Source organism: Rutilus rutilus, assembly GCF_951802725.1.
Source record: "Rutilus rutilus genome assembly, chromosome: 4".
In the NCBI taxonomy this organism is placed as follows: domain Eukaryota; kingdom Metazoa; phylum Chordata; class Actinopteri; order Cypriniformes; family Leuciscidae; genus Rutilus; species Rutilus rutilus.
The window spans coordinates 17690981-17716297 of record NC_140212.1 but is presented as its reverse complement, the minus strand read 5'-3'; the positions used below and the strand labels follow the sequence as shown (position 1 = coordinate 17716297).

The following is a 25317-nucleotide window of genomic DNA, read 5'->3' as shown; positions in this document are numbered from 1 at the left end:
GATGACTCTCTTTCCTTCTGTAATCTATAACAGACTGTTCAAAGGAAGAAGACGATTCCTGATCTAAATTAGTCACAAACCTCATTAAACACTTTGAGCTAAAATAATTCGCAGTTAAACAGGATTAATTTACCTTTTTCTTGATATCCTAACTTCATTTGCTACTTCGCAATGGAGATGTTGAAATAGTTTCTAATTCTTTACATCCTCAATTGTCTCCTGCTTATGTTATTGCAAATCAGTTTGTCTGGAAATCTTAAAAAACTCCTTGGTTAACAGTGGGTGTCTGTGAGTAACTGTGATTAATGTCCCAATTAAATGTGTGTTGGGTGAATCTGTCCTCTGGAATTTAATGAGACCGTTTCCGAGTCTGATCACTTCCTTTTTCGCCTGACCTCTGATTCGGAGCGCTTATGTGCCCTGCATGAAATTATGAGAAATGAAGATTAATTTCTGCCATTATGAGTCAGAGTAAGGGCTTTAAGCTGGAATATAAATATGATCTCAACTAGATTCTACTTTTTCTGAGAGGTGCTCGCTTGTGTAAAACTCCTTGCTGTGATGCTTGGGTTTCCAAAACATTACGTGGTTGCTAAAGCGTTCTGACTTGTAGCAGATTTGTGAAGTCTTGTCTCTCTAGTGTTTTTGCTCTAAGGATATCGGACACTTTTCTTTGTTTCCGCTCTCATGGGAAAGTTGTGGGAGTTTCTAAAAAGACTGAAGGGAAAGTCAGCAGATAACGTGAAACAAAAATAAATGGAGAAGCACCGGTGTGTGGCCTAGAAACACAGTCTCATTTGACTAGAGCCCAAGGTCCTGCTGAAATACATCTGGGATTTGATGTGCTCTTCTAAATGATGGTGGATATGTGCTGTTAATGCTCATGTCTGTGTTTTTCGAAAAGATCTTATGTTTTATGGATTTATGCAAATTGAACACGACTGTAGCCGAACAGGAGAAGCTGTTTTTTTTTTGTTTCTTACAGCACATTATGACTCCCCACGCAGAGCACAATGCCTGGCAGGTATTCTAAACGAATGATGATGAACAAAATGAACTGTTTGTAATCAAATGTTAACGATGTGCCTACCAAAGGGGAAATATTCTTTAAATGTGTTGCTAGTGTCTTATCCTCCTACTCTCTTTCTCCTCTCTAGAGCGGGGTATTTGCCCCAAAACGTCCCCCTGCAGATGATCTCATATTTGTCTCAGGAGAGCGAGTTTCTGCCCTGGCACGCTGCTAGTCGAGCTCTTTACCAGCTGGACAAACTCCTGGACCGCACTGAAGACCACAGCCTGTTCAGCGTGAGTCTGATCTCACATCAGTTTGGTGTGTGTTGGATTTTAACCTTGACTAGTGCAATAGGAAAGACACAGCTGATATCTAGCAGCAAGTCTCAGATGACTCGACAGATCGAACTTAAGACTTCCTCTGATCATTATTCCACAACAGTCCACAATGTTTCAGGCACAATGCCTGTTTTAGAAACTGGTGTGAAAAACAGTGAGATTTCCACCATAGGTTGTGTTTTAATGGCTATATGTTGAGAATAACGTACTACCATATCATCCTATTCTTCAGTAAACCATATGCATGTTGTGAATAGTGTGCAATAGAGTGCATGTGTGTGGAATTCCCAGATGAGCTTCTGCAAGTATATAATGAGGGCACTGTGTGAAATACTGTTTCCCACAATGCAGTGCACTTGACTCAATCTTCCATTTCCCGTGTGACGAATGAAACCTGCACAATATCAACTGTCATTTTTATCTGCTTCTTCTAGATACGTTATTTGATCAGAATGAGAAATATAAAATTTTACAGAATAAGCACTATATATATAAAAAAAATTCTGTTTTTATAAATAATATGCAGTGTATAATGTGCAGTATGCTAGTATTTCATTCTGAACATCATGATGACAGAGTGAGACAGTCTCTCTGTTTCTTCTGTCTTACTTGTCCTCTTGCTTTCATATAAATTTATCACTTTGTTATTCAGAGTAGCATTCACACGCCTACCCACAATCCCTCAGTGCGCATGAGTCATTTCTGCCCCTCCTCTGTAATGGACGACCCTTTTGTGTCTGCAATGATTGTTTTATGAATTTAATAGTGTCTTCTCTCTGTAACTCTCATTTATTGTGTTTACTGTGAGACAGAGCAGATGTTTAGCATGTAATGCAAGACAGGAAACAGCTGGAGCAAATTAATCGGGTGCCTTCAAATCATGTGACCAGGTGTCACATCCGTCAGTCCAAACCTGTGTGTGTGTGTGTGTGTGTGTGTGTGTGTGTGTGTGCGCGTGTGCGTGCGTGCTGCGTCACTAATTGTCAAACTGAGATTACTCTTTTGGCAAAACTATAACACATCACTCAATGTTTGTAGTTACAGCTTGACAAACACACCTGATCATTTGTACGGTTCACCACATTATGGAAAACAATGTCCTCTACCGCTGTCCCAGTGTTTTACTGTATGTGCTTTTATCCGTGTAAGTGTGTGTGTGTTAAGAATTGAATTGCAGCATAGCAGGGTCTAATTGTGATCATTCACTCGTCTCAGTAAGAGGGCATGAAGGAGAGCAGTCATGCTAAATTAGCCATGACATCACCTGCTGTTATATTTCCCTCATACACACACACACACACACACACACACACACCGTGTATGAACTGTATAAACATTACAAAACAACACAATATATTCAGTTTGAATCAACATTCTCTCTCGTTCTCTTTTAACGAGGACTCAGCAGCTTCTGTTAGTCAAATGTTGTACAATTATTTGGCCAGACAGTTATTTATGTAAATATTCGAATATGTTTTAAAGCTGAAAGCTAGTTCATAAAATCTTAAACATTTCTGAATGACCCATTTTTTGCTGCTTAGTTTTCATAAATGGTCTGGATGTATTCGGGAGTGAGTTTTATACATTTACAAAGTACAAATATGAGTACGACATACTGTTATTTCAAAGGAAATTTAAATCCTGGTCTCAACATGGCAACCACTGACCCACTGTTTGGATTTTGCTTAACTTGTGTTTTATTATATTTCTTGGTTTGATTTTTGTTGTATTGTTTTGCTTTAATTATTTCCTTTGCTTTACTTTTTGTTTTGTTCATCAGGACTATGTTCTAAGACAGGTGGAACCAAAGTATCACAAGCTGGGCTGGCCAAGCACTTCCCCTGACGGCTCCTTCATGCAGGCGGCTTATCAGGCCGAGTGAGTCTTGAGTTTCATCTTTCTTGAATTATGTATTACAGTTATAAACTTATATGTAGTCTAAGTAAGGACACCGAATTGCAAAGTGTAAGTCAGATATTTTCCACCTCAGAGATGGGAATGACCTCAGTAGACATGTATTTAACTTTTTATTTTTCCCTTTCCTCCATCTTTAACTTCCTGCTGCTGTTCTTCCCTGCTGGTATCCTTCCCTCTTTCCTCCTCAGAGAGTTGCAGAGAGAGGTGATCATGCTGGCCTGCAGTTTTGGAAGCAAACACTGTCACCGCCAAGCTGTGACTCTCATTTCAGACTGGATTTCCAGCAACAAGAACAGGTGAGCAAATTTACAGAGTGGCTTCTCCTCACTCCTGTATAAAGAATCAATCTTCAAATCAGCTATTGGGCTTATTCATGGTCTAAACCATTCAAACATCTCATTGCTCACTTAACTTAACAACTCACTCAATGGGCCCTATCTTGCACCCAGCGCAATTGACTTTGTACACCGACGCATGTATCATTCCTATTTTGCACCCGCGCACAGCGGACTTTTCCCTCCACAGACGCACGTCGGTTAACTAAGAAATACACTTGCGCTCCCCGGGGCGGTTCAGCGCAAAGAGGAGGCGTGTTCCGGTGCAAACGTTCCCTCATGCTATTTTGCAGGTTTAGAAAACAATTCCGCCACTGACCAGAAAAAACCTAGTCTAAAGTCAGTGGCGCGTTGCGCATGTTATTCATATGCTATTTTAAGGGCGCATGCTTGGCCATAATCAATGTAGCGTGTGCACAACTCTCATCTACACAGAAGCAGCAGTTTTCATTTTTGCAAATCATACATTATTACGATAGATAGATAGATAGATAGATAGATAGATAGATAGATAGATAGATAGATAGATAGATAGACAGTTTTTTATAAAAGCATACATCTAGCTTACACATTTACCCAAATTATCATACGCCTGTTTAACCGAAGCTAATTTGGGTGGGTTTCTCCATCGCCAATGTCACTTCTCTGTGTTTTACGGCCCTGGCGAGAACGTCGGTCTCCTCGGCTGTGAACCGCTGCTGGCGTGCGCCTGGCAAATCCGCCGTTATAATAGGAATCCGCTATAGAACAAGCGTGCCTGCTCTGAGATGTGAGATGTCGCTCTGATTGGTTTATTTCACGTTACGCCCAAACCACACCTATGAGTAATGAAGCTACTTCAGACCAACCCATTTTAGATTTGCGTCGGGCGCAAGAGTCATTTATCCCGCCGGTATAATAGCAACAGCGCCCAAGACCCGCCCACAAAGTTACTTGCGTTTCGCGCTTTGACACTTGCTTTTCAGATCGTTAAAATAGGGCCCAATAACTCAAAACAATGTTAAAATGCAAATATATAAGGATTGTTAGAAATTAAAGCACTGTAATAACTATCATGATTATTGATTATTTCATATGACCAGGTGTTGATAATGATATGCATTCACAGCAGATTTGTTATAATTACTACCATTTTATTGCTAAAATCATACAAATATTGTAAAAACAAACCAACAAACAATGGTTGGCGATTAAGTATGTTCAGCCCTGCCAACATTCATACAGTAGGAGCTTTATTCCAAGTGTCCATGGAAACACACAGTCTGATTTGTTTTCCCTGCTGCCCACAGCAATGTTCACATGCATGTATGCAGTATCACACTGTCAAACACACCAGCCCTCCGGCTGGCACTAATGACCATAATGGAGAACAAACAGGATTGTGTTTGTGTGTCTGAAGAAATGGTTTTACCATGCACAAGATATTGTGTTTGCCCAGTTTTTAGGAAAACATTTTTTGTCCTTGAGCCAAACAGTTGGCCGCACGCCTACAAACACATGAAAGACCACACACACAGTTCATCACACATTAGCAACCTCAAATACATTGGATATTTGCTTGCTGACTTCACAACTGTGCCTTTAAATTGACAGATAGACCTAAAATACACACACGGATGCTTTATTACACATATAATGTGTCACATATTGACATTGGCTTCACATAATGTACTTTTAATGACTTGTTGAGGTCTCTTACATGACACGAGCTTCTCTGATAGCAGCAGATTGCTCTGTTTAAGAGCTTTTTTTGCCTATATTCTTGCTTTCAACATGTGAAATACACACACAGTTGTATTCAGCCAGTGTTTGACCTGCTCAGTCAAAGATTTTCCACTCTTTTGCCCTGAAACGGCTCAATTGCTCTGGCAGTGGCTCTGTAATTATTACCCCGTGGAGTCTAGTGTGAGGTTTCTGATCGTGTCTGAACTGACAGGAAGTCTCTGTACTGAACAATCCCTCCTGATAGACGTATCATCATGTGGACAGCTTAGTTTAATTCTCTGACAGAGAGTTAGAGTTCATGAAAGGCACCTAAAATGCTTTAGTTTCTCATGTACGACTGTCAAGTCAACAGATGAAAAGAAATTATTTCTGAAATGCATCTGCTAGAGTTGCTGCCTTTCTTCTCGACTGTTTTATGTTATTAGTTTTAGCATACTTTTGATACTATTATAATTTCGACTACTTTTGCTTAACTGTTCTTAATTGTTTTTCAAACTGTGACTCTGTGATCTGCCAGATGTGTCCTTCATTGTCCTTTCTTCAAAAATGACCTCTAGTCCTGCTGGGATAATAAAAAGAATCTGTTCAGTTTGATATTCAGGGATAAGCAGCACATAAAAGAGGAATGCGTTGACCTTTATGTCTTTTTATGGTTTAGGTGATGATAATGTCACAGGAATGACCCAGCAGAGTTTATGAGCTGCAAAGAAAGGCTTCAGATCACTGCGAAGCCAAAGCCAAACTCTGACAAAACCTCCTCATGTGCTTTATTGATTAAAAACAAGATACCACAGACTAAGTAAACTGTTTTTAGTGCAATGTTAGTCTTTGTCTGAAATAATAAAGGCTCACATATTGTACATTGTTTTAAAAACAAAATCATCTCACGGACATAGAATCTTCACAGAATTTCATAACCGCCTTTTATTATAGATGTGTTATCTCCACACAGCCAAATATTAGACCAAGTCAAACCATTATATTCATGTTATAATTATCAGAAGTAAAAACAAGATTTATGGCTTGTGTTCTCTCCCATTTTTATTCTGAAAATACGTTATAAAAATTCATGAATTTTCCAGATATAATGGCAGCTAACGGAGCGGCACAAATATTATTGTTTAACTGCGTTTCTGAATTCGCTTAGACTTCCTGTCAGTGGCAGTCATAAACAAGACATCACCTTCACAGGTGCGGAAATTTCAGTCTATACGCTCCAATTGGATGTGACATGATTTTATATCTTACTGAATGTGCCGTTCTCTGTATTGCTACATTGAAAACTCCCAGAGGCTCCGACGGCTCATCCAGAATCAGCAGGTCTTTATTGCGCTTTGTTTGAGCAAATCAAAAGTTCAGTCACTGTATCGCCACAGCTCCTCCAGAGGTTTAATATTATTTCTTCTTTCTGTACGAATATTACATGCATCGTCTCACAGCCTGAAAGACTTTTCTTTCTGAGTTCTTCTACTGTAGACTGTTATTCTTTTCTGAGATATATAACCAGATGATATTATGGGCCCATTCAGAGGTCATACTTATAACCTGTATATCTCTTGATTATAAATATATTGGATTGTGACTCACTTTGGGCGGCCTGCAGTGATGATTCGGGTCAAATTTCCATGACTTTAATTGTGATTTCAAAAAAAGATTTTGAAAAATATGCTTGGTTTTATATATATATATATATATATATATATATATATATATATATGTAAGGGATAATGTAGAGCGAGGCGGTTGTTATAGCGAATGCAACCCCGACAGGCTGATCAGGACCCCGACACGAAGCGGAGGGGTCTTGAATCAGCCTGAAGGGGTTGTATTCGCTATAACAACTGCCTCGCTCTACATTATCCTGCTTATTACATGGATACCTACCAAATAAATCAATACTTTGACAAAAAATATTGATTTAAAAAGGAGTTTATTGATTTAAAAACGATTGTATTGCTTCCGCTAAAGAAAATAGTCCGTTCCGTCTCTACGGTTAGAATCCTGCGTCCATAGCAACGCTCTGTTTTTCATGGCAACGGTGTGTTATACTCAGCAGCAGTCTGTTATCAAGAAATAACAGACCGCATTCTACATTGGAATTCAACCAAGCCATGTAAGAAATATATATATATATATATATACACTCACCTAAAGGATTATTAGGAACACCTGTTCAATTTCTCATTAATGCAATTATCTAATCAACCAATCACATGGCAGTTGTTTCAATGCATTTAGGGGTGTGGTCCTGGTCAAGACAATCTCCTGAACTCAAAACTGAATGTCAGAATGGGAAAGAAAGGTGATTTAAGCAATTTTGAGCATGGCATGGTTGTTGGTGCCAGACGGGCCGGTCTGAGTATTTCACAATCTGCTCAGTTACTGGGATTTTCATGCACAACCATTTCTAGGGTTTACAAAGAATGGTGTGAAAAGGGAAAAACATCCACTATGCGGCAGTCCTGTGGGCGAAAATGCGTTGTTGATGCTAGAGGTCAGAGGAGAATGGGCCGACTGATTCAAGCTGATAGAAGAGCAACTTTGACTGAAATAACCACTCGTTACAACCGAGGTATGCAGCAAAGCATTTGTGAAGCCACAACACGCACAACCTTGAGGCGGATGGGCTACAACGGCAGAAGACCCCGCCGGGTACCACTCATCTCCACTACAAATAGGAAAAAGAGGCTACAATTTGCACAAGCTCACCAAAATTGGACAGTTGAAGACTGGAAAAATGTTGCCTGGTCTGATGAGTCTCGATTTCTGTTGAGACATTCAGATGGTAGAGTCAGAATTTGGCGTAAACAGAATGAGAACATGGATCCATCATGCCTTGTTACCACTGTGCAGGCTGGTGGTGGTGGTGTAATGGTGTGGGGGATGTTTTCTTGGCACTCTTTAGGCCCCTTAGTGCCAATTGGGCATCGTTTAAATGCCACGGCCTACCTGAGCATTGTTTCTGACCATGTCCATCCCTTTATGACCACCATGTACCCATCCTCTGATGGCTACTTCCAGCAGGATAATGCACCATGTCACAAAGCTTGAATCATTTCAAATTGGTTTCTTGAACATGACAATGAGTTCACTGTACTAAAATGGCCCCCACAGTCACCAGATCTCAACCCAATAGAGCATCTTTGGGATGTGGTGGAACGGGAGCTTCGTGCCCTGGATGTGCATCCCACAAATCTCCATCAACTGCAAGATGCTATCCTATCAATATGGGCCAACATTTCTAAAGAATGCTTTCAGCACCTTGTTGAATCAATGCCACGTAGAATTAAGGCAGTTCTGAAGGCGAAAGGGGGTCAAACACAGTATTAGTATGGTGTTCCTAATAATCCTTTAGGTGAGCGTATATATATATATATATATATATATATATATATATATATATATATATATATATACTGTATATATATATTGCTGTGACAATGTTCAAAGTGATTCAAAATGACTGCAGACAGCAGAATGCCGCTTGAACAATTGACATTTAGACAATAGATAGAAACAGACAAACAAAGCTACACTTTTCACACAAGCATAAAAAATAAAACATGCAAGAAATACACTCACACTGTTTTTCATTGACTCTTCTGGAGGTGAAACGTTGACTTGTGACTTGTTATCTTTGAACAACCCTGAGGAATTTCTGAAACTTCTGCTGTGAGAAAAAAAAAAAAAAACTCTTCAGGGAAATTTAAACAAGAATTAGGTGTGAACACAATGTGATATAATGGCGTGTGAATCTAAAATAACCCTCAGTAAATGTTTAATGAGTAACCTTTGTCTCAGTGAGGAATGCTAATCACCTGCAGCATTCAGTGTGCATATATGCTAATCAATGTATCACCATTTTTCACTCAAGTCAATATTTGTATTTATGTGAAATAAAATAGTAAATCTATATTTTTGGCTCCATCAATACAGTTGTAAATGTTAATTGTATTTATATGCTAACTTTAGCATTTACTAGCTTTGAATGTTTACCTCAAAATATCCAACCATGAATGTCAGAAAACAGATATTTCAATCTTCTGTCCCACAGGATTCCACCTAATGTGCGGGACATTGTGTACTGCACAGGCGTGTCTCTGATGGATGAGGACGTGTGGGAGTTTATCTGGATGAAGTTTCATTCTTCTACAGCCATTTCTGAGAAGAAGGTTCTTCTGGAGGCCTTGACCTGCAGTGGCAACGTCTTCTTGCTCAACAGGTCAATCGACACTCTTACCAACTCATTGACAATAACATGATGAGACAAAGAAATTACTGGAGCAAATAACAAGTTACCGGAGCATAACACATTGCTCAATCAGTCTTAGCGGGAAGGTTTAGCATCTAAAACAAATCTTCCAAATTGCCATTCTATTGATAGCAAGAAGTATCTGTAAGTCTCTGGAGGATGTACGACACTCCTCTGACTGTAGTCTGCTGTACCTCATGAAGTAATCCGATTCAATCCCTTCCACCACATCATGTCGCTCACACCAGCAGAGCTGCACTCACTCCTCTGTCAGGGCTGTAAAAACAATGGCTGCCGTAGGGGCTTTTCCCACAAGTCTCCATGGCGCCTTAAATCCTCTCCCGACTCAATAGTTGGATGAGGACGGTGACGGATTACACCCTGTCCAGCCCAGACGAGGATCTCACAGCCCACACATATTTTGAAGCTGTTCTCTTGGGATTCACTGTGGGTTTGACATCTCCATTTATTCAGTTGCATTTGGTCGTTGTTTTATAGATGCTATGAGAGAAAGAAAATTGCCCATATAAAGAGACCCTCCCTGACCCCTCTCTGCAGTTTGTGTTCAGCACTATACAGACTAATTCCTGTGGGAATCTTCTGTGTGAGTCGGTTGAGAGGTGGTTTTCCTTGCTAGAGGAAGCACATATTTTTGTGCTCTACATCCAGGCATCATTATGTTATAATACTATTCATCACATTAAATTCAGCAAGGAACCTTTTTTTTTTTTTTTTTTTTTTGTGGTAATTGCATTCTTTGAAGGTAAAATCAATGAGTTTTACAAGCTCTCAGTGATCCATGACTCGGGTGTCATACACAGTACACCTAGATACAACATCTAAAAGTCAGGCAGCTGAACCATGAATACAAAATCCTCTGCAGGAACCTCCAGCATTCTCCTACAATACAAACTCTTGAAGGCCACGTGCTTCTGATGGTCACTTATCAAGTAGTATTGTATGTGTTTCTGGATCAACATTCCTTTCAACCAACATGATTGTAGGGTTCGGTTTAGATTTTAGAGATACAGGGATTGGACAATGAAACTGAATCACTGGCCAATATAGTGTTGGAGGTTTTTTATGCCTGTATATGTGTAGCCTGGTGGCCAATCTTCTCTGATTTTACAATCCATCAGCAAGAGCAGAGTGTGAAGTAGGAATTAGCAGAGCAAAAGCACAGCTGTACATAAAATATTGCAATTCACACAACATAATGGGAGATATTTCAGAGTTCAAGAGAGGACAAATTGTTAGTGCGCATCTCGCTGGCACATCTGTGACCAGGACAGCAAGTCTTTGTGGTGTGTTGAGAGCCACAGTATCAAGGGTAATGCTGGCATACCACCACGAAGAACAAACCACATCCAACAGGAGTAACTGAGTAGTGCAAGAGGAAGCTGTCTGAATAGGATGTTCGGGTTCTGATCCAGATTCCCGAAATCATCATAAATCATAAATAAATAGCTGCCCAACTTAATGCAGAATCAAATGTGCACCTCAACTCTCCTGTTTCTACCAAAACTTTTCTTCAGGGAGTTGGGGTTGTAAGGGAAACAGGTCAGTTTAGCTCTATAAGGGAATTATTAATTATAAGGAATTTTGAAAGTATCCCTTATTTTATTGCCAAACAAATTAGTCGTCCAGCGCTCAGTTAAACGGTCCATAACTATCAACTCTATAGCGGATATTAAAATCCAAATTAAAGTGAATTATAGTGAAAACACTATTTATTAGCAAGGTAACAAGATCAGCTAGCCTGGCAAGCCAGACCCACATCAAGATGTTGGGTCTGGGAACACACCATTGGCAGGTCTCAATCCGAGGGGCGGGATGAACTGTTGTCTTTCAAATTCCCTCTGCACGCAATTGGATAGCGCTACAACCAACCAGAGTGTTTTCCCACCAGCGGAGCTAGTTGATAGATTAAACTTTTGCCGTATCTGGTCGGCAAAACTCCGAACACATCTTCCTTTTTTAAGAATGACTTAAGTGCCGTTCTTTATTCTTTTCTCAAAGAAAAGCTAAACTCCAAGTCCTCCAGAGTCACGGGCAAAGCCGATTCGAAAGACCGATTCGAAAGACCGAATGTTCGCCAGCAGCAGCAGCCATTCTTTGTTTTCAAGTAGCAGGGAACCGTCGCAACTCTGTCGTCATTATGTTAAGCCTGCCCGCCAACTCTATACACGATGTGATTGGCCTGACTAGAGTTTGGTTTTTCCAGCTCGAAAGCCAACGTAGAGTTGCTCGACCACCCTGGCTGCAAAATAAAATGTACTGCCTCTAGGGTGCGTCTAGATTTCTAGGCTAAAGATCAGCAGTTTAAGACATTAAATTCATAAGCACATAACACAAGAACACTTCTCTTTGAATACAAACGAGAATTTATTGATTATAGCAATATATGCCCTTTGTAAAACCTGACCTGAACGAATCATCAGTCATTAATTTAACCCTTCTATCGTTTCTTAGGAGGGGTTATTCAATTTTATATCAATGCACTAGTTCAGCTAGAATCTAGAGGCATTGCTTGAGTTTGTTGTTTGTGTCTGAATGTGGATCCGGAAGGCATGGTTCGCTGCATAGTTTCCCCGGTTCGTTGATTCGCTGGAGGTCTTTCGTGTCTGGAGTGACGTCTTGGGAGGCCAATCATGTTGGTGTGTTTGCGGGTGATTGGATAAATGGAGTCTTTCTCATGGCAGAAGTTTGAAGTTTGAGCAAAGCGGCAAAATTTAACTTGAAACACAAGACTCTAAACGGAAAGAGAAGAAACCAAGTAAAAGAAAGAAAAGTAAATGAGATGAGATGAGAGTAGTAAGATGGCTTGCATGAAGCTGTTCGTTCTTGACCCATTTTCATCTCCCAAATCTGTCTGACGCTTTGTTCGTGTCCTGAGATTTTAACCTGAGGTGTCTGTCCAGCCTCCCAGAGGAGTTCTGACCAATTATACCTCATCTTTAGCTCGTGGTGTGACTTTTTATCCTCCTCTCACATGAATTACGTTATCTGATTAGTCACATGGTGTCTTTACTTTCCCGCTCTACCTTCTGGTACAATTTAAACACGATTTCTATAATAAGAATACAATACATTTTACACAGATTTCATTCATGCCATCTTTTGAGTTATGAGCAGACATTTACGCTGATACCAAGCAAGATACATTTTCAATCAACCATTCAATAGTTATAACAATTGCATGACTTATGTGTGATCTAAGCATAATAGTCACATATATAGGTTGTAGATATGATGTAGAATTATACAGTTGAACAATTTTTGATTATAAGTCCGTCTAGCATTGTTTTGGAATGATCTGATGCACTTTAAATGCAAAAACAGCCCATGTGTTTTTTTGTGTTTTTTGGGGGGGATTTCAATCCTGTTTTTAAGAGGTCACTCAGAGGTCTTTAAAACGAAGAAGGTCTGTTTTGCATCTCTGTCTTGTCAGAGTCAAGATGTGCCATCTCTAAACTAGACATCTTCAGTGAGTTGGGACCATAATCCTTCAAATGTTCATTGTTTTAAAGCTGTGGAGTTAGTTAGCTCAGACTGGATGGCGCCCACTTTAAAGGGTTAGTTCACCCAAAAATGAAAATTCTGTCAGTAATTACTCACCCTCATGTTGTTCCAACCCCGTAAGACCTTCGTTCATCTTCGGAACACAAATTAAGATATTTTTGATTAAATCTTAGAGTTGTCTAACTCCTCCATAGGCTTCTAAGGAACCGAAACTTGCTGGCCCAGAAAATGTATTAAAGACATCGTTAATATAGTCCGAGTGACTCCAGTGGCTCAATCTTAAGTTTATAAAGCAACGAGAATACTTTTTGTGCGCAAAAACAAACAAAAATAACGACTTTATTCCACTATTTATTTCCTTCTCTCTGGACCTCTAGTTGGTTCGCGCAGTGTTTTTGCGCAGCGCGTCTGTGTTACACGTCACCACGTAGGCTCACTATTGGCCGACGCTTGTCATGTGTGATACGTGGTGACGTGCAACACAGACGCGCTACGCTTAAACACTACGCAAAAAGACCCGAGGCCCAGAGAGAAGGAAATGAAAAGTGGAATAAAGTCGTTATTTTTGTTTGTTTTTGCGCACAAAAAGTATTCTCGTCGCTTTATAAACTTAAGATTGAGCCACTGGAGTCACTTGGACTATATTAACGATGTCTTTAATACATTTTTTGGGCCAGCAAGTTTTGGTTCCTTAGAAGCCTATGGAGGAGTTAGACAACTTTAAGATTTAATCAAAAATATCTTAATTTGTGTTCCGAAGATGAACGAAGGTCTTACGGGGTTGGAACAACATGAGGGTGAGTAATTACTGACAGAATTTTCATTTTTGGGTGAACTAACCCTTTAATTATGGTCCTTTATTGTTGATAAATTGATAATTGGTGTCCACCAGCATCACATATTAAACTTGCCACTGTTCTGCAAGAGGAATAGCTCAAAATCCCTCTTACCACTTGACTTGTATCTGTTTGAATGAATCATCTCTGTCTCTCAGTTCCTACAGGGTAAATATTGTGGTGGTATTATGGTTGGGCTGCTATAGCCAAACCTTTGGTCACTCGTGCCAATACCAAACGTTAGTTTCAGTGGTGCCAGCGGTGGAAATCTTGGCCTGTGGAAAATTTGAAAGATGAATATTGAAATATAATGTCCACCTTCACTGTCTTTCCCACATCTGAGTGAGTTAAGATGTAGAGATTCCCCCAAAAATCTTAACACCCAGACTGTTACATGCCCAGAGTAAAGCACAGGCTGGATCAGAGATAGTTTGGGCTGCAATATCATGGCATTCCCTAGGCCCACTACTTGTGCTAGATTGGTGCGTCACTGCCAAGGTCTACCAAACCATTGCACCCAATGCTTCCAACATTGCACCCTGAAGGTGGGGCCGTGTATCAGCATGATGATGCACAAATACACACAGCAAGACTTGTGACAGAATGGTCTGATGAACATGAAAGTGGAGTTGAAGATCTCCCATGGCCTGCACAGTCACCAGATCTGAATATTATTGAGCCACTTTGGGGTATTTTGGATAAGCAAGTCAGGAAACTTGTCCACCAGCAGCACATATTGAACTGGCCACTGTTCTGAAAGAGGGATAGCTCAAAATCCCTCTTACCACTTGACTTGTATCTGTCATTCTCAAAATGAATTTATGTATTGGCCACAACAGGATTATTGTGGTCTAAAACCAGGTTTCTGTTTCATTGTTTCATTGTCCACCCCCTGAGTACTTAGGGTTGACACTGAAGCTTTAAATATAATGATCCCTTCCTTCTGATTTAGTGGTAGTTATTGGCAGTGTTGTAGAGACCAGCTTATTGAAGTCCGGGTCAAGTTGAATCAAGAGTGAGACCAGAAGAGGGTTGAGTTTGAGTCAAGACCAGAAGAGGTCTGAGTCAAGGCTGAGTCTACATGCTCCTGAATCAATGTTTGGCCTTGGATTTGGACCAATAAAAATATGGTCTTTTCATGGACTCAGGAGCATGTGGACTCAGTCTCGAGCTTGACCATCCTCTGCTCTTGTTCCTGGCTTACATTAGGTTGGCTTGACACCAACAATGGTTATTGGTAAGGGTTAAATTTGGTTAGGACTATTGTTTTTTCTTTTTCTTTTTTTAATTGTAAATCCTGTTCCAGGACCCAGGAACACATCCTAACTGGCAAAATCACCTATATTTTTTTTTTCTAGGTAACTAAAACAGATACATTATGACCATTAGCTGGTTCAACCTTGTTTAGGTGGTTGGTCAGCTGGACCAGCAGTCAGTGAGGCAAAGGTCAACCTGGTTAGAGCTGCCAAACCATCTTGGCTGGTAGTTTGGATCTAATGTGGCTAACCATATTCTAAAACACATGTTGGAAGAGTAGACTAGCTTAACTTTTTTGAGAAATGTGCATACAAATGCCAAGAAACCTTTTTCCCCACCACACAACAATGACGTGGGGTGAGAGCAGCGGTAGTGATGAAAAATCTGTAGCAACACTCACATGCTAATTAGAAACTGGCACCTATTGCTACAATGCATGGTGTATGCATGATGTGTGAAGAACCTGGAATGGAATTTTTAACTGTTGATATCTAGAGCTCTACACTTCTTTTTTTCTTCCATTTAATGAATTTCCAAGAAATAAAGGTGTTTGGCATCTCTGTTCAATGTGATGGGAATGCCTCATTCATTGTCGCCTAGAGATGATCTAGTGTTGCTTTATGTGCTTCAAATATCTTTCATTAATAACATTTGTTTTAGTGCCACATAATGAAGATCTATTTATGTATTAAACTTCAGAAGTAAATGAAGTACAATAAGGAAGCGTCAAAAACCTTCCGTTTTATAAACTCAGAGTCCCTCAGGGCTGAAATATTTACATTTACATTTACATTTAATCATTTAGCAGACGCTTTTATCCAAAGCAACTTACAAATGAAGAGAGCAATAGAAGCAGTCTAATCAACAATAGGGCAACAATGTAAATGTCGTGACCAGTTTCAGCTAGAACAGCGCAGCACACATAGCAATGATTTTTTTTATATAATAGATATAGAATAGTAAGTATTATTGGGTCAAATGTTGGCGAAAGAGATGCGTCTTTAGTAGATTCTTGAAGATGGCTGAAGACTCAGCAGCTGGGGTTGAGATAGGCAGGTCATTCCACCAGCTTGGAACAGTCAAGGTAAAATATTTCATGACTACTGCAGCATTCGGACGGCCACCTTTGCTCTAGTGTTGGACTTAAACGACAGGACCTCTAGCAGCAGTTCACTGATTTTAGACGCACTTAAATTTCACACAGCATGCACAAGCAAAGCCCCCCGTCCCAGATGAGCTGTGTGTGAGAATGTGTGTGTTTGTGATATTTAATCTACCGCAGAGAAAACTGGCCTGTGTTTGGAGTGAGCTAGTAAACGTGCTTCAATCACTGAGTCTGAAGGATGGGGTGTATGGACTCTGTGTTTAGTATTGATTTCTATGGCATGAAGTAAATTGTATCCCCCTCCTCCAATATTAGTTTTTTTGGATGACGTGTGTTGTGATCTAGTGGGCTGAATACAATTTCTCTCCGCTACTGGAATTTGTGTGTGTGTGTGTGTGTGTGCGGGTGTTTGCTGATCTCACCTCTGCTCTGACTGCTAAACTAGAGATGTTGTGCAGCCTTAGAGACTGAATGAAAATAACGTAGCGTACTGCTTACTGAATACTGTGAACTGTCTACAGTATACAAGTTTTTTTTTTTTTTTTACATAATGTAAAATATTGTAAATTATGGCACGTCCTGATTTTGCAGAGTTAGGCTTGTTCCTGGGTCAACATATTCAGTTGATCCTGGAACAACATTCCTGTTTGAAAATTAAATCCTAACCATGTCCTCACCCCTAAACCTAACCCTACGCATAAGTTATCCCTAAAATCAGAGGGAAATGACAGGTGAATAACACTGACGTAGAAGCACCTACATGTAACCCTGGTTGTAAGCCTGAACTTGACATAAACTGTAAACTTGTCCCTCAAATCTGATTGGTTGCTTGGAATGTTGTTCCAGGATCAACAAAGATGTATAAACACTAGGAATGGATGGTCAGTTCAAGCTCATTGCATTGTGGGATACAGTACTCTGTGCTCTGGTTGTATACTGTATTTCGGTAAATGTAGGTATCCTTCACATATAGAAAACGTACATGCTGTGCACAGTGTACATACTGTGTATACTCAAGAGTCAAGACAGTAGTATGCTAAAATAAACATGCTGATCTGAACTTAAAAAAGTGATTGTAGAATTAGCACAGCAAAGAAACTCTTCTGAAAGCGTTCACACTTGTCCACAGAGGAAGCAGAATGTCACGTTTGCGAGCTGTGAAGCTGCCGTCCGCACACAGATGTGTTTGTCACCGTGGCGATAATCTCCAGGGTGTTTGTGAAAAGGTGCCACAAATGACTCGACGACGAAAGAAAGTCAAAAGCCCAAAAGAGCAGTTGAACTGAAATAAGAGACCAAACCACATGAAGCAATTACCCCACTTGTTATTGCAAATTGAAAACTTGTGCACCGTGGAAGCGTCTTTATGTGTAACACCTCATTTCCTATTTCTTCCTTTTTCATCTACTTGACATTTTACACCAATTTGAATCGAATGGGTCTATCCGCATTTGATTTGGGCTTCTCAGGTTAATTACTTTTTGAAGATGTTGACTCACAGTATTGAGAACATATTTGAATAATTGTGTTTCGCCAGGCCTGTCAGTGGCTGTCTTTAATGAAAACGGGGAAGAATAATGTGTTTTGTATCTCAGATTTACCCGAGCTTAAAACTAGCATAGAAATGATAGCAAAATTGATTACGAATAGCACAATTAGTCAAGATCACAAATATGATAACTAACTAAGGAAACTCTCATTTATTGTGTTGTCCACAGGCTCCTGAATCTGTCCCTCACCTCTGACCTGGTGCCGGATCAGGACGTGATCGATGTCATCATACACGTGGGCCGCAATCCGCTGGGAAGACATTTAGCATGGAGATATTTCCGTGAGAAGTGGGACATATTGAATTCCAGGTGAATGTAGCTTCATTCATCTCTGTTTATCAGTGACTTTAACCTTCCTCTCAGTCCCTGAAATGAATTTTACATTCGCACGCTCATAAGATATTTACTAGGGAATGTTATTTCTTGTTTGTGGTTGGAGGACCAGAGAGCATTATGGGAAATATCAGCTGGTGTTTGTTTGCTACTGAGCTCATTAAAATGGTGCTCCAGTGTTTTTAATGACAGAGCTTGAACTCCATGTCTCTCATTCGCAGGTATGGAGAAGCTTTATTTATGAACTCAAAATTAATCAGCGGCGTGACGGAGTTTCTCAACACTGAGGCCGAGTTGAATGAGGTGAGTCTGGATTTATACACCATCCTGAGTCTTATACACCTCCATTCAATCTAAAGCACTAATGAACTATTGACCAATCTTCGTGGAACATTAATACTTACAAGAAACGTTGGTCAGCAAAATTCTTGAGATGGAGAAAATGAGTAAAAGTAAACTTTGAAGCCTGCAGAAATGTGCTCTGGTCTGTTTCGTTGGGTTATTTCCTCAATGTAACTGCTTAACCATATTACAGGAAATGGAACGTATATTCACTTATTCAAATTCATTCAGCTTCAGTCCCAGAGGACACATACTGCTGATGCTTCTCACTGCAGCGCAGCACTTTCTCATCCAGCTGACTGCGCCTTCCACATTTTATCATTCACACAGCGATAATACGAACCCCCTCAGTGTTTTCTTAAACAGAGCATTAGCATACTGTCATTGACAATCAGCTGCTGTCAGAGCACTTCATCCACAGATTCACCATTAGATCAGTGATACTTTGAACGCTGTAGGTTTCAATTGATTGTTTTGTTTCTTTTCAACGAACAGCAATTTTGAAATTATTCAAGACCAAAGTAGCGGGTTAAATACTGAATCCCAGCGCATGTTCGTTCATGTCGATCTCATGACCTCAGGACCTGGGAATCGTTTTCGTAACGTGTTATTTGGTAAATGGAGATTTTTAATGAGATTTTCATGTTTGTAATTGATGTTAGAGGCTTTTTTTTTTACAGACACCCAAGTGTCTTTCTCTTCCACAAAAACAACACAGATAATTCTGTTTACTTCAAATCCATTCCCACTCCTCATTATCATAAACATCACTGTTATCTGCTAAATTGCATGTCAGGCATTTGCATGTAAATGCGTCGTATATTCGGACGCTGTTTAACTATCAGAGATGAAGGTGCCACTTACTCACAAAACTCTCTATATCTGATCCATCAGACACAATACGATTATCATGTTAATGAAAACTGTTTATCTTCTCCTCAGCTGAAAGAGTTCATCCTGACCAGCGGTGGAGAGTCGGCACCTGCGTTCGCTCGAGCCGTTGAGATCGTTCAAGCTAATGTAAAGTGGCACATCCTGTTCCAGCAGCAGTTTTACCGATGGCTGCGAAAAGCTCCTGACGGTTAACACAACATTAAGCATGGAGCGATCTATTAGCATGAAACGTCTATCAGACATGTCGTGGCCAGTGACGTGGGGACACCAACGTGATATTAAAAATATTTTTTATGGACTCTGAGAAGCAGCAACTTTTATTTCTCTTTTGAAACAACAAGGCAATGACTGTCCAAGACAAGTTCCCAGAGAACAACAGTGCCGCCCTGCTGGCCAAACACACTTACTACACCAATAGAAGAGACAGTAAAAGGGGGAGGAGATGGACAACTTGTAGAAAATAAATGGAAGAAATTGCAACACTGAATATGGTAACAGAAAGACTGGAAGTTCCACTTTTATTTTGAAAAGAGCCAGCTGGGCTTCTTTTTACTCTAGAACGAGCATGTGCATTGGATGGATCAGGCTGGGGGGGAAAAGTTTTTAACGTGATTTGAGTTGAAGAGGCAAATGTGTGATATCTACTTTCGTCCAGTTTTATTCATAATGTGAAATACGAGTTATTCGTGAAACAATCTTGGCAGTTTGAAAATTTCAGGCAGTTTCAGGAGCGGCGCTTGTGTGTTTATAACCTACAAAAGAAAGAAAAGGGCCTTAAAATGACTATGTCTACACTCACTACATTCTCTCCCCAAAGACTGCTGCTGTTCTCAGATGGAACAAAGACTCTTTTTAAAGTAGAAATTTCAGCAAAAAGCTGCTCTTTGCTTTTCTTGCACAATCACACCATTTTATTGACTTACATTTTTTACAATATCAAATGAGGCCATATCTACCTTCATTAAAACAGTCAAATAAAGATAACTGCAGCTCGCTCGCGGATCCATCATTTATCTTGGACAAACACGGGCTTGTCTGATTAAGGGTCAGTGCTAATTAAGGAATTCTTAAAGGTGCCTATATTTGGTTTCTGTGGTCAGTAGTGGATTGAAGTTGAGTTTATACAGTGGAGATTCTAAAATGTTGACACAAGATGATTATATAACTTGAAGAATATGCATATACATGTATGTATGTATGTTCATCTGTATATAGTTATACAAAGTTAAATTACATATGGGTCAAAGATGTGGCGCTCTTTTGTATTCTGGAATTAAAGGGATTGTTCATCCAGAAATTCTGTCATCATTTACTTACTCTCATGGCATTCCAAACTCATAAAACTTTAATCTTCAGTATACAGATGAAGATATTTTAAATAGTCTCATGATTTTTGTCTCACACAACCATAGTACAAAGAGACATTGCAAAAAAATCATTCATATGAATCGAGCAGTTTCTTCTTCTTCTTCTGAAGAGACACGATCGCATTATATGATAGACATATTGTAAGCTTTTATTCACATATAAACTTTGATCAATGCACATACATTCATCAAATATGGTAAACATGGACGCTCAATCATGTTTACTTGATTTGCAAGAACAACCTCACTGGTTTTCGCACATCAACAAGCACAGTTGTGTAAATTATGACCATTTAAATTTTTGGATGAACTATCCCTTTAAGTTAATCCAAAGTGTATTGATGCAATTCATACAGACAATGAGCAGAATACTGAACTATTAGGATAATTTCAAGTTAAAAAAATCAAGTTTTTTTTTTTTTTTTGTGAATATTAAAATAAAACATGTCAGGGTGGTGTAACCAGTGAATGACTGCAATTATTGTAAAATGTTTTACCATGATAATTCTTTTTATTTTTATTTAAGAAAAAAAAAAAAAAAGTATTCATATTTAGAAAACCTTTTATCTGCCAAATCACTGCAGTACATGTTTGTTCAGATTTTCAAATTAAATGGTATAACCTCAAATAATGATATATACCATGTATACATAAGGTGTAATTTTTTTTCAATTCACTTATAAACAATGAGATGGAGCAGGTTTATTTACAAAACAAATAAGGTAAACCAAGATGTCACAATAATCCACAAGGTAAAGTTAAACACTAATGTAACAGCTTTGTATATTATACACAATGACCGACAAACTGAGGGGCTGTTTACACTACACCGTTTTCAACTAAAAATGGAAAATTTTATGGAAAAATAACGCAGAAAACGGAAATCACAACCTTTTGAAAGCTTATTTGAAAACAGTACCTTTATCGTCTCTGTGTAAACTACAAAAATGTGAATCTGTGAAAACGGTGACGTCATGCCCATATGTGTTACGTGTTCAGTCTAAAGGCGCATTTTTTTCTTTACAAAGTGACATCTTCCGTGAATAATACAGCGTTCGTCACTTTCATTTGAACGGGGATCATTTTGACAAAATTGTCATCTGTATGCGAAAAACGCAAAAGAAAAAAACAAATCGGCAATATGTGGTTACACCACTTGACATTTTTAGAGTCATTAATTAAAATGTTCATTAGATTGTTTTTGTTGTTTGTTTTGTTTAGTTGTTTTAATGAATGCAAAGATTTCAATTCTTATAACTTTTCTCATGCGCTTTAAACAGATAAACGACCCCGATATAGATTTGTTATATTCTTGGGTAGAAACATTACTATCAAAGTCGCAGATATGTTGACCTTAAAGGGTTAGTTCACCCAAAAATGAAAATTTTGTCAGTAATTACTCACCCTCATGTTGTTCCAACCCCGTAAGACCTTTGTTCATCTTCGGAACACAAATTAAGATATTTTTGATTAAATCTGAGCACTGGCTCACTCCTCCATAGGCTTCTAAGGGACTGAAACTTGCTGGCCCAGAAAAGTTATTGAAGAGATCGTTAATATAGTCCAAGTGACTACAGTGGCTCAATCTTAAGTATATCAAGCGACGAGAATACTTTTTGTGCGCAAAAAACAACAAAAATAACGACTTTATTCCACTATTCATTTCCTTCTCTCTGGGCCTTGAGTTGGTTCACGTAGTGTTTTAGCGCAGCGCGTCTGTGTTACACGTCACCACGTAGGCTCACTATTGGCCGACGCTGGTCATGTGTGTGATGCGTGTGACGTGCAACACAGACGCGCTGCGCTAAAACACTACATGAACTAACTCGAGGCCCAGAGAGAAGGAAATGAATAGTGGAATAAAGTCGTTATTTTTGTTGTTTTTTGCGCACAAAAAGTATTCTCGTCGCTTGATATACTTAAGATTGAGCCACTGTAGTCACTTGGACTATATTAACGATGTCTTTAATACATTTTCTGGGCCAGCAAGTTATAGTGTCTTAGAAGCCTATGGAGGAGTGATCCAGCTCTCAGATTTAATCAAAAATATCTTAATTTGTGTTCCGAAGATGAACGAAGGTCTTACGGGGTTGGAACAACATGAGGGTGAGTAATTACTGACAGAATTTTCATTTTTGGGTGAACTAACCCTTTAATATCCTAAAGTTAATTTGTGTCTGTTTATTTCTTTTGTATGCGTTGCAGTTGAAGAGCTAAAAAAAAAAAAGAAAAAAAAGAAAGAAAAAGAAATAAGCTATCAGTGCCTTTTCTACCTTACTATTCATTTCCAATTAGCAGTGCCTTGAATAAACCTGTCATAACCATTCCCATGATCTGGTGTCAGATTTTTCAAACAAGTCAGACGTTGCAGGTTTGAAATGTTTCAAGCATATATAAATGAAGCTTGAGCCCTGAAGCCACAGGTGTCAACACAGTAAGATGAAGTGTTCGGCATTATTCAGACTCCGCACTGACTGTTACTCCAAAGTCAATGTAATATATGAAAAAAGTCACAAATGTCATAAAAAAAGTTGAAAGTAAACTGAATAAAATAGCTGTATTGCGCACTGTACAAGCTAAAGTAATTCTGCCGCCGTCTGCTCTTTACAGGTTGAGGCGTTCACTTTATCAGTCAACTTTGTAGAGCGCTCAAGGAACAAATTTATTGAACTATAAAAAAATATCTCCAACTTATCATAATGGCAGTTCCAAAAAGACAAGTTATAGTTATGCTCTGAAAAATCAGCAGAACTGATGAAAAAAGGAATGTATAGTGGTTCTGTCTGAAAGGAAAATCTACAGTCATTGGCTGATTTGATCAATCCTTCACAGTGTCTGCAAAGCTGGACAGTGAATTACTTGAAAACATGAGTACTTTTTCCTATACCTTTCCATCATGAAGTGCTGATAAGTCCTATCTGTCCTCCTTCATTCATCTTTGCCTCCAGGTCACATGTTCACGTTTCGATCTTGTGGCTGCTGTCCATAGGCTTGAATGACCTCCTTTACTAGATAGATGAACAGCAGTGGACACGATCGATCCTTGACTTAAACCTCCTCAAAACAGGCATAATATGCACCTGAGACTGTAATCTGTAAATAAAACATTTTTCACAATAAAAATGTCACTAAAAATGTCACAGTGAGAAATAGCTTCATTAGCTGCTCACAGCTGAAAATAATCTTGCGCCTCACAACAGTCAACAGAGTTGCAATTTATCAGTTGTCCAGAGTGGTTTCTCACGTAACAGAAGTGTGAAATGAACAACACACACCTGTAAAAGTAACCTACATATTCAAGCAGCTTTTTTCTTTCCTTCACGTGTCATGCTTTCCACAAAAATTAAACTGTTTTCAAAACTGATATTAATAATAAATGTTCCCTGAGCATCAAATCAGCATATTAGAATGATTTCTGAAGGATCATGTGACACTGAAGACTGAAGTAATGATGCTGAAAATTCGGCGTTGCATCACAGGAATAAAATACATTTTATATTAAAATAGTTATTTTAAGTTTTAATAATATTTTATGTGTATTGTTGATCAAATATATGCAGCCTTGGTGAACATAAGAGATTTGTTTAAAAAAAATCATAAATAAAATCTACAAATTTTGTTGATCCTGGAACAACATTTCTGTCAGAAACCATATCATCACCCCTAAACCTAAGCCTACCCCTAAATTATCCCTTAAATCACAGGGACATGACAGGTGAATAACACTGATGTAGAAGGTGATAACACTGATACCTAAACTTGATTTAAAGTTTGTCCCTCAAATCTGATTGGTTGATTGGAATGTTGTTCCAGGATCAATAAAGATGTTGATCCATGTACTTGAAAAACTTGAAATCACATTCACCTTCTGGGTCACTACCTTTCAAATATTGTCCCATGTTTAGACAATTGATGTCTATGACAGTATGTGTAATAAAGTGCAAATTAGAACCACTTTATTTATTAAGATACTACAGGAAAGAAGTGAACACTGAAGCTGAAACCAGAAGCAAACTGCAGTCCAGCAGCACAAGTGTGACTGGAAAATTTGTTCTGATCCATAAGGCTGAACATCAAGGACCATGACAAAAATTCCAGAACATCCATTCAAGGCAATTTTAACGCTATATAAACCTCACCCTTACGCTTTCAAAGGGTTGTGAAATTATGTATTTCTTTTAAGGATGACTAAAGTTTGGCACCGGGTCAAAGATAAAATTGAAAGAGAGAGGCAGAACGGGAGAAATTGCACAAAATACATCCCTCACTATTACCAGAATACTTCAGCAGGTGTCAGTATACTTCGCTTTCTCGCAGTCTTCACTGGTTCTTTGGAAGTGAGAGAGTGCGAGTGATCTAACGGATGCGAGCTGCTCGACACGACACAGTCTACGTTGGACACGGGAGATATTTTATTTTAAAGAAATCGCTTTTTAGGACAACAAACGGCTGGTAGGGACTACATGACTTTCCTCCTCCTGGGTTAGTGATATCATGAACCCTAAAATTTACATAAACCCCGCCCCGGAACA

The 25317-nt window shown here is 39.1% G+C and overlaps 1 protein-coding gene across 1 annotated transcript in view; it reads left to right on the top strand.

The window, feature by feature from the left end:
- Positions 1-21250, top strand: part of LOC311289005 (thyrotropin-releasing hormone-degrading ectoenzyme-like) — a 127900-nt gene extending 106650 nt beyond the window's left edge. Inside the window, exons 13-19 of the mRNA XM_084406748.1 lie at positions 1158-1305; positions 3131-3228; positions 3456-3563; positions 9382-9549; positions 18018-18158; positions 18404-18485; positions 19467-21250. Of these exons, the coding sequence (XP_084262874.1) occupies positions 1158-1305; positions 3131-3228; positions 3456-3563; positions 9382-9549; positions 18018-18158; positions 18404-18485; positions 19467-19610 (889 nt within the window). The 3' untranslated portion in view covers positions 19611-21250. The remainder of the gene's footprint in view (positions 1-1157; positions 1306-3130; positions 3229-3455; positions 3564-9381; positions 9550-18017; positions 18159-18403; positions 18486-19466) is intronic.
- The last annotated feature ends 4067 nt before the right edge of the window (positions 21251-25317 follow it).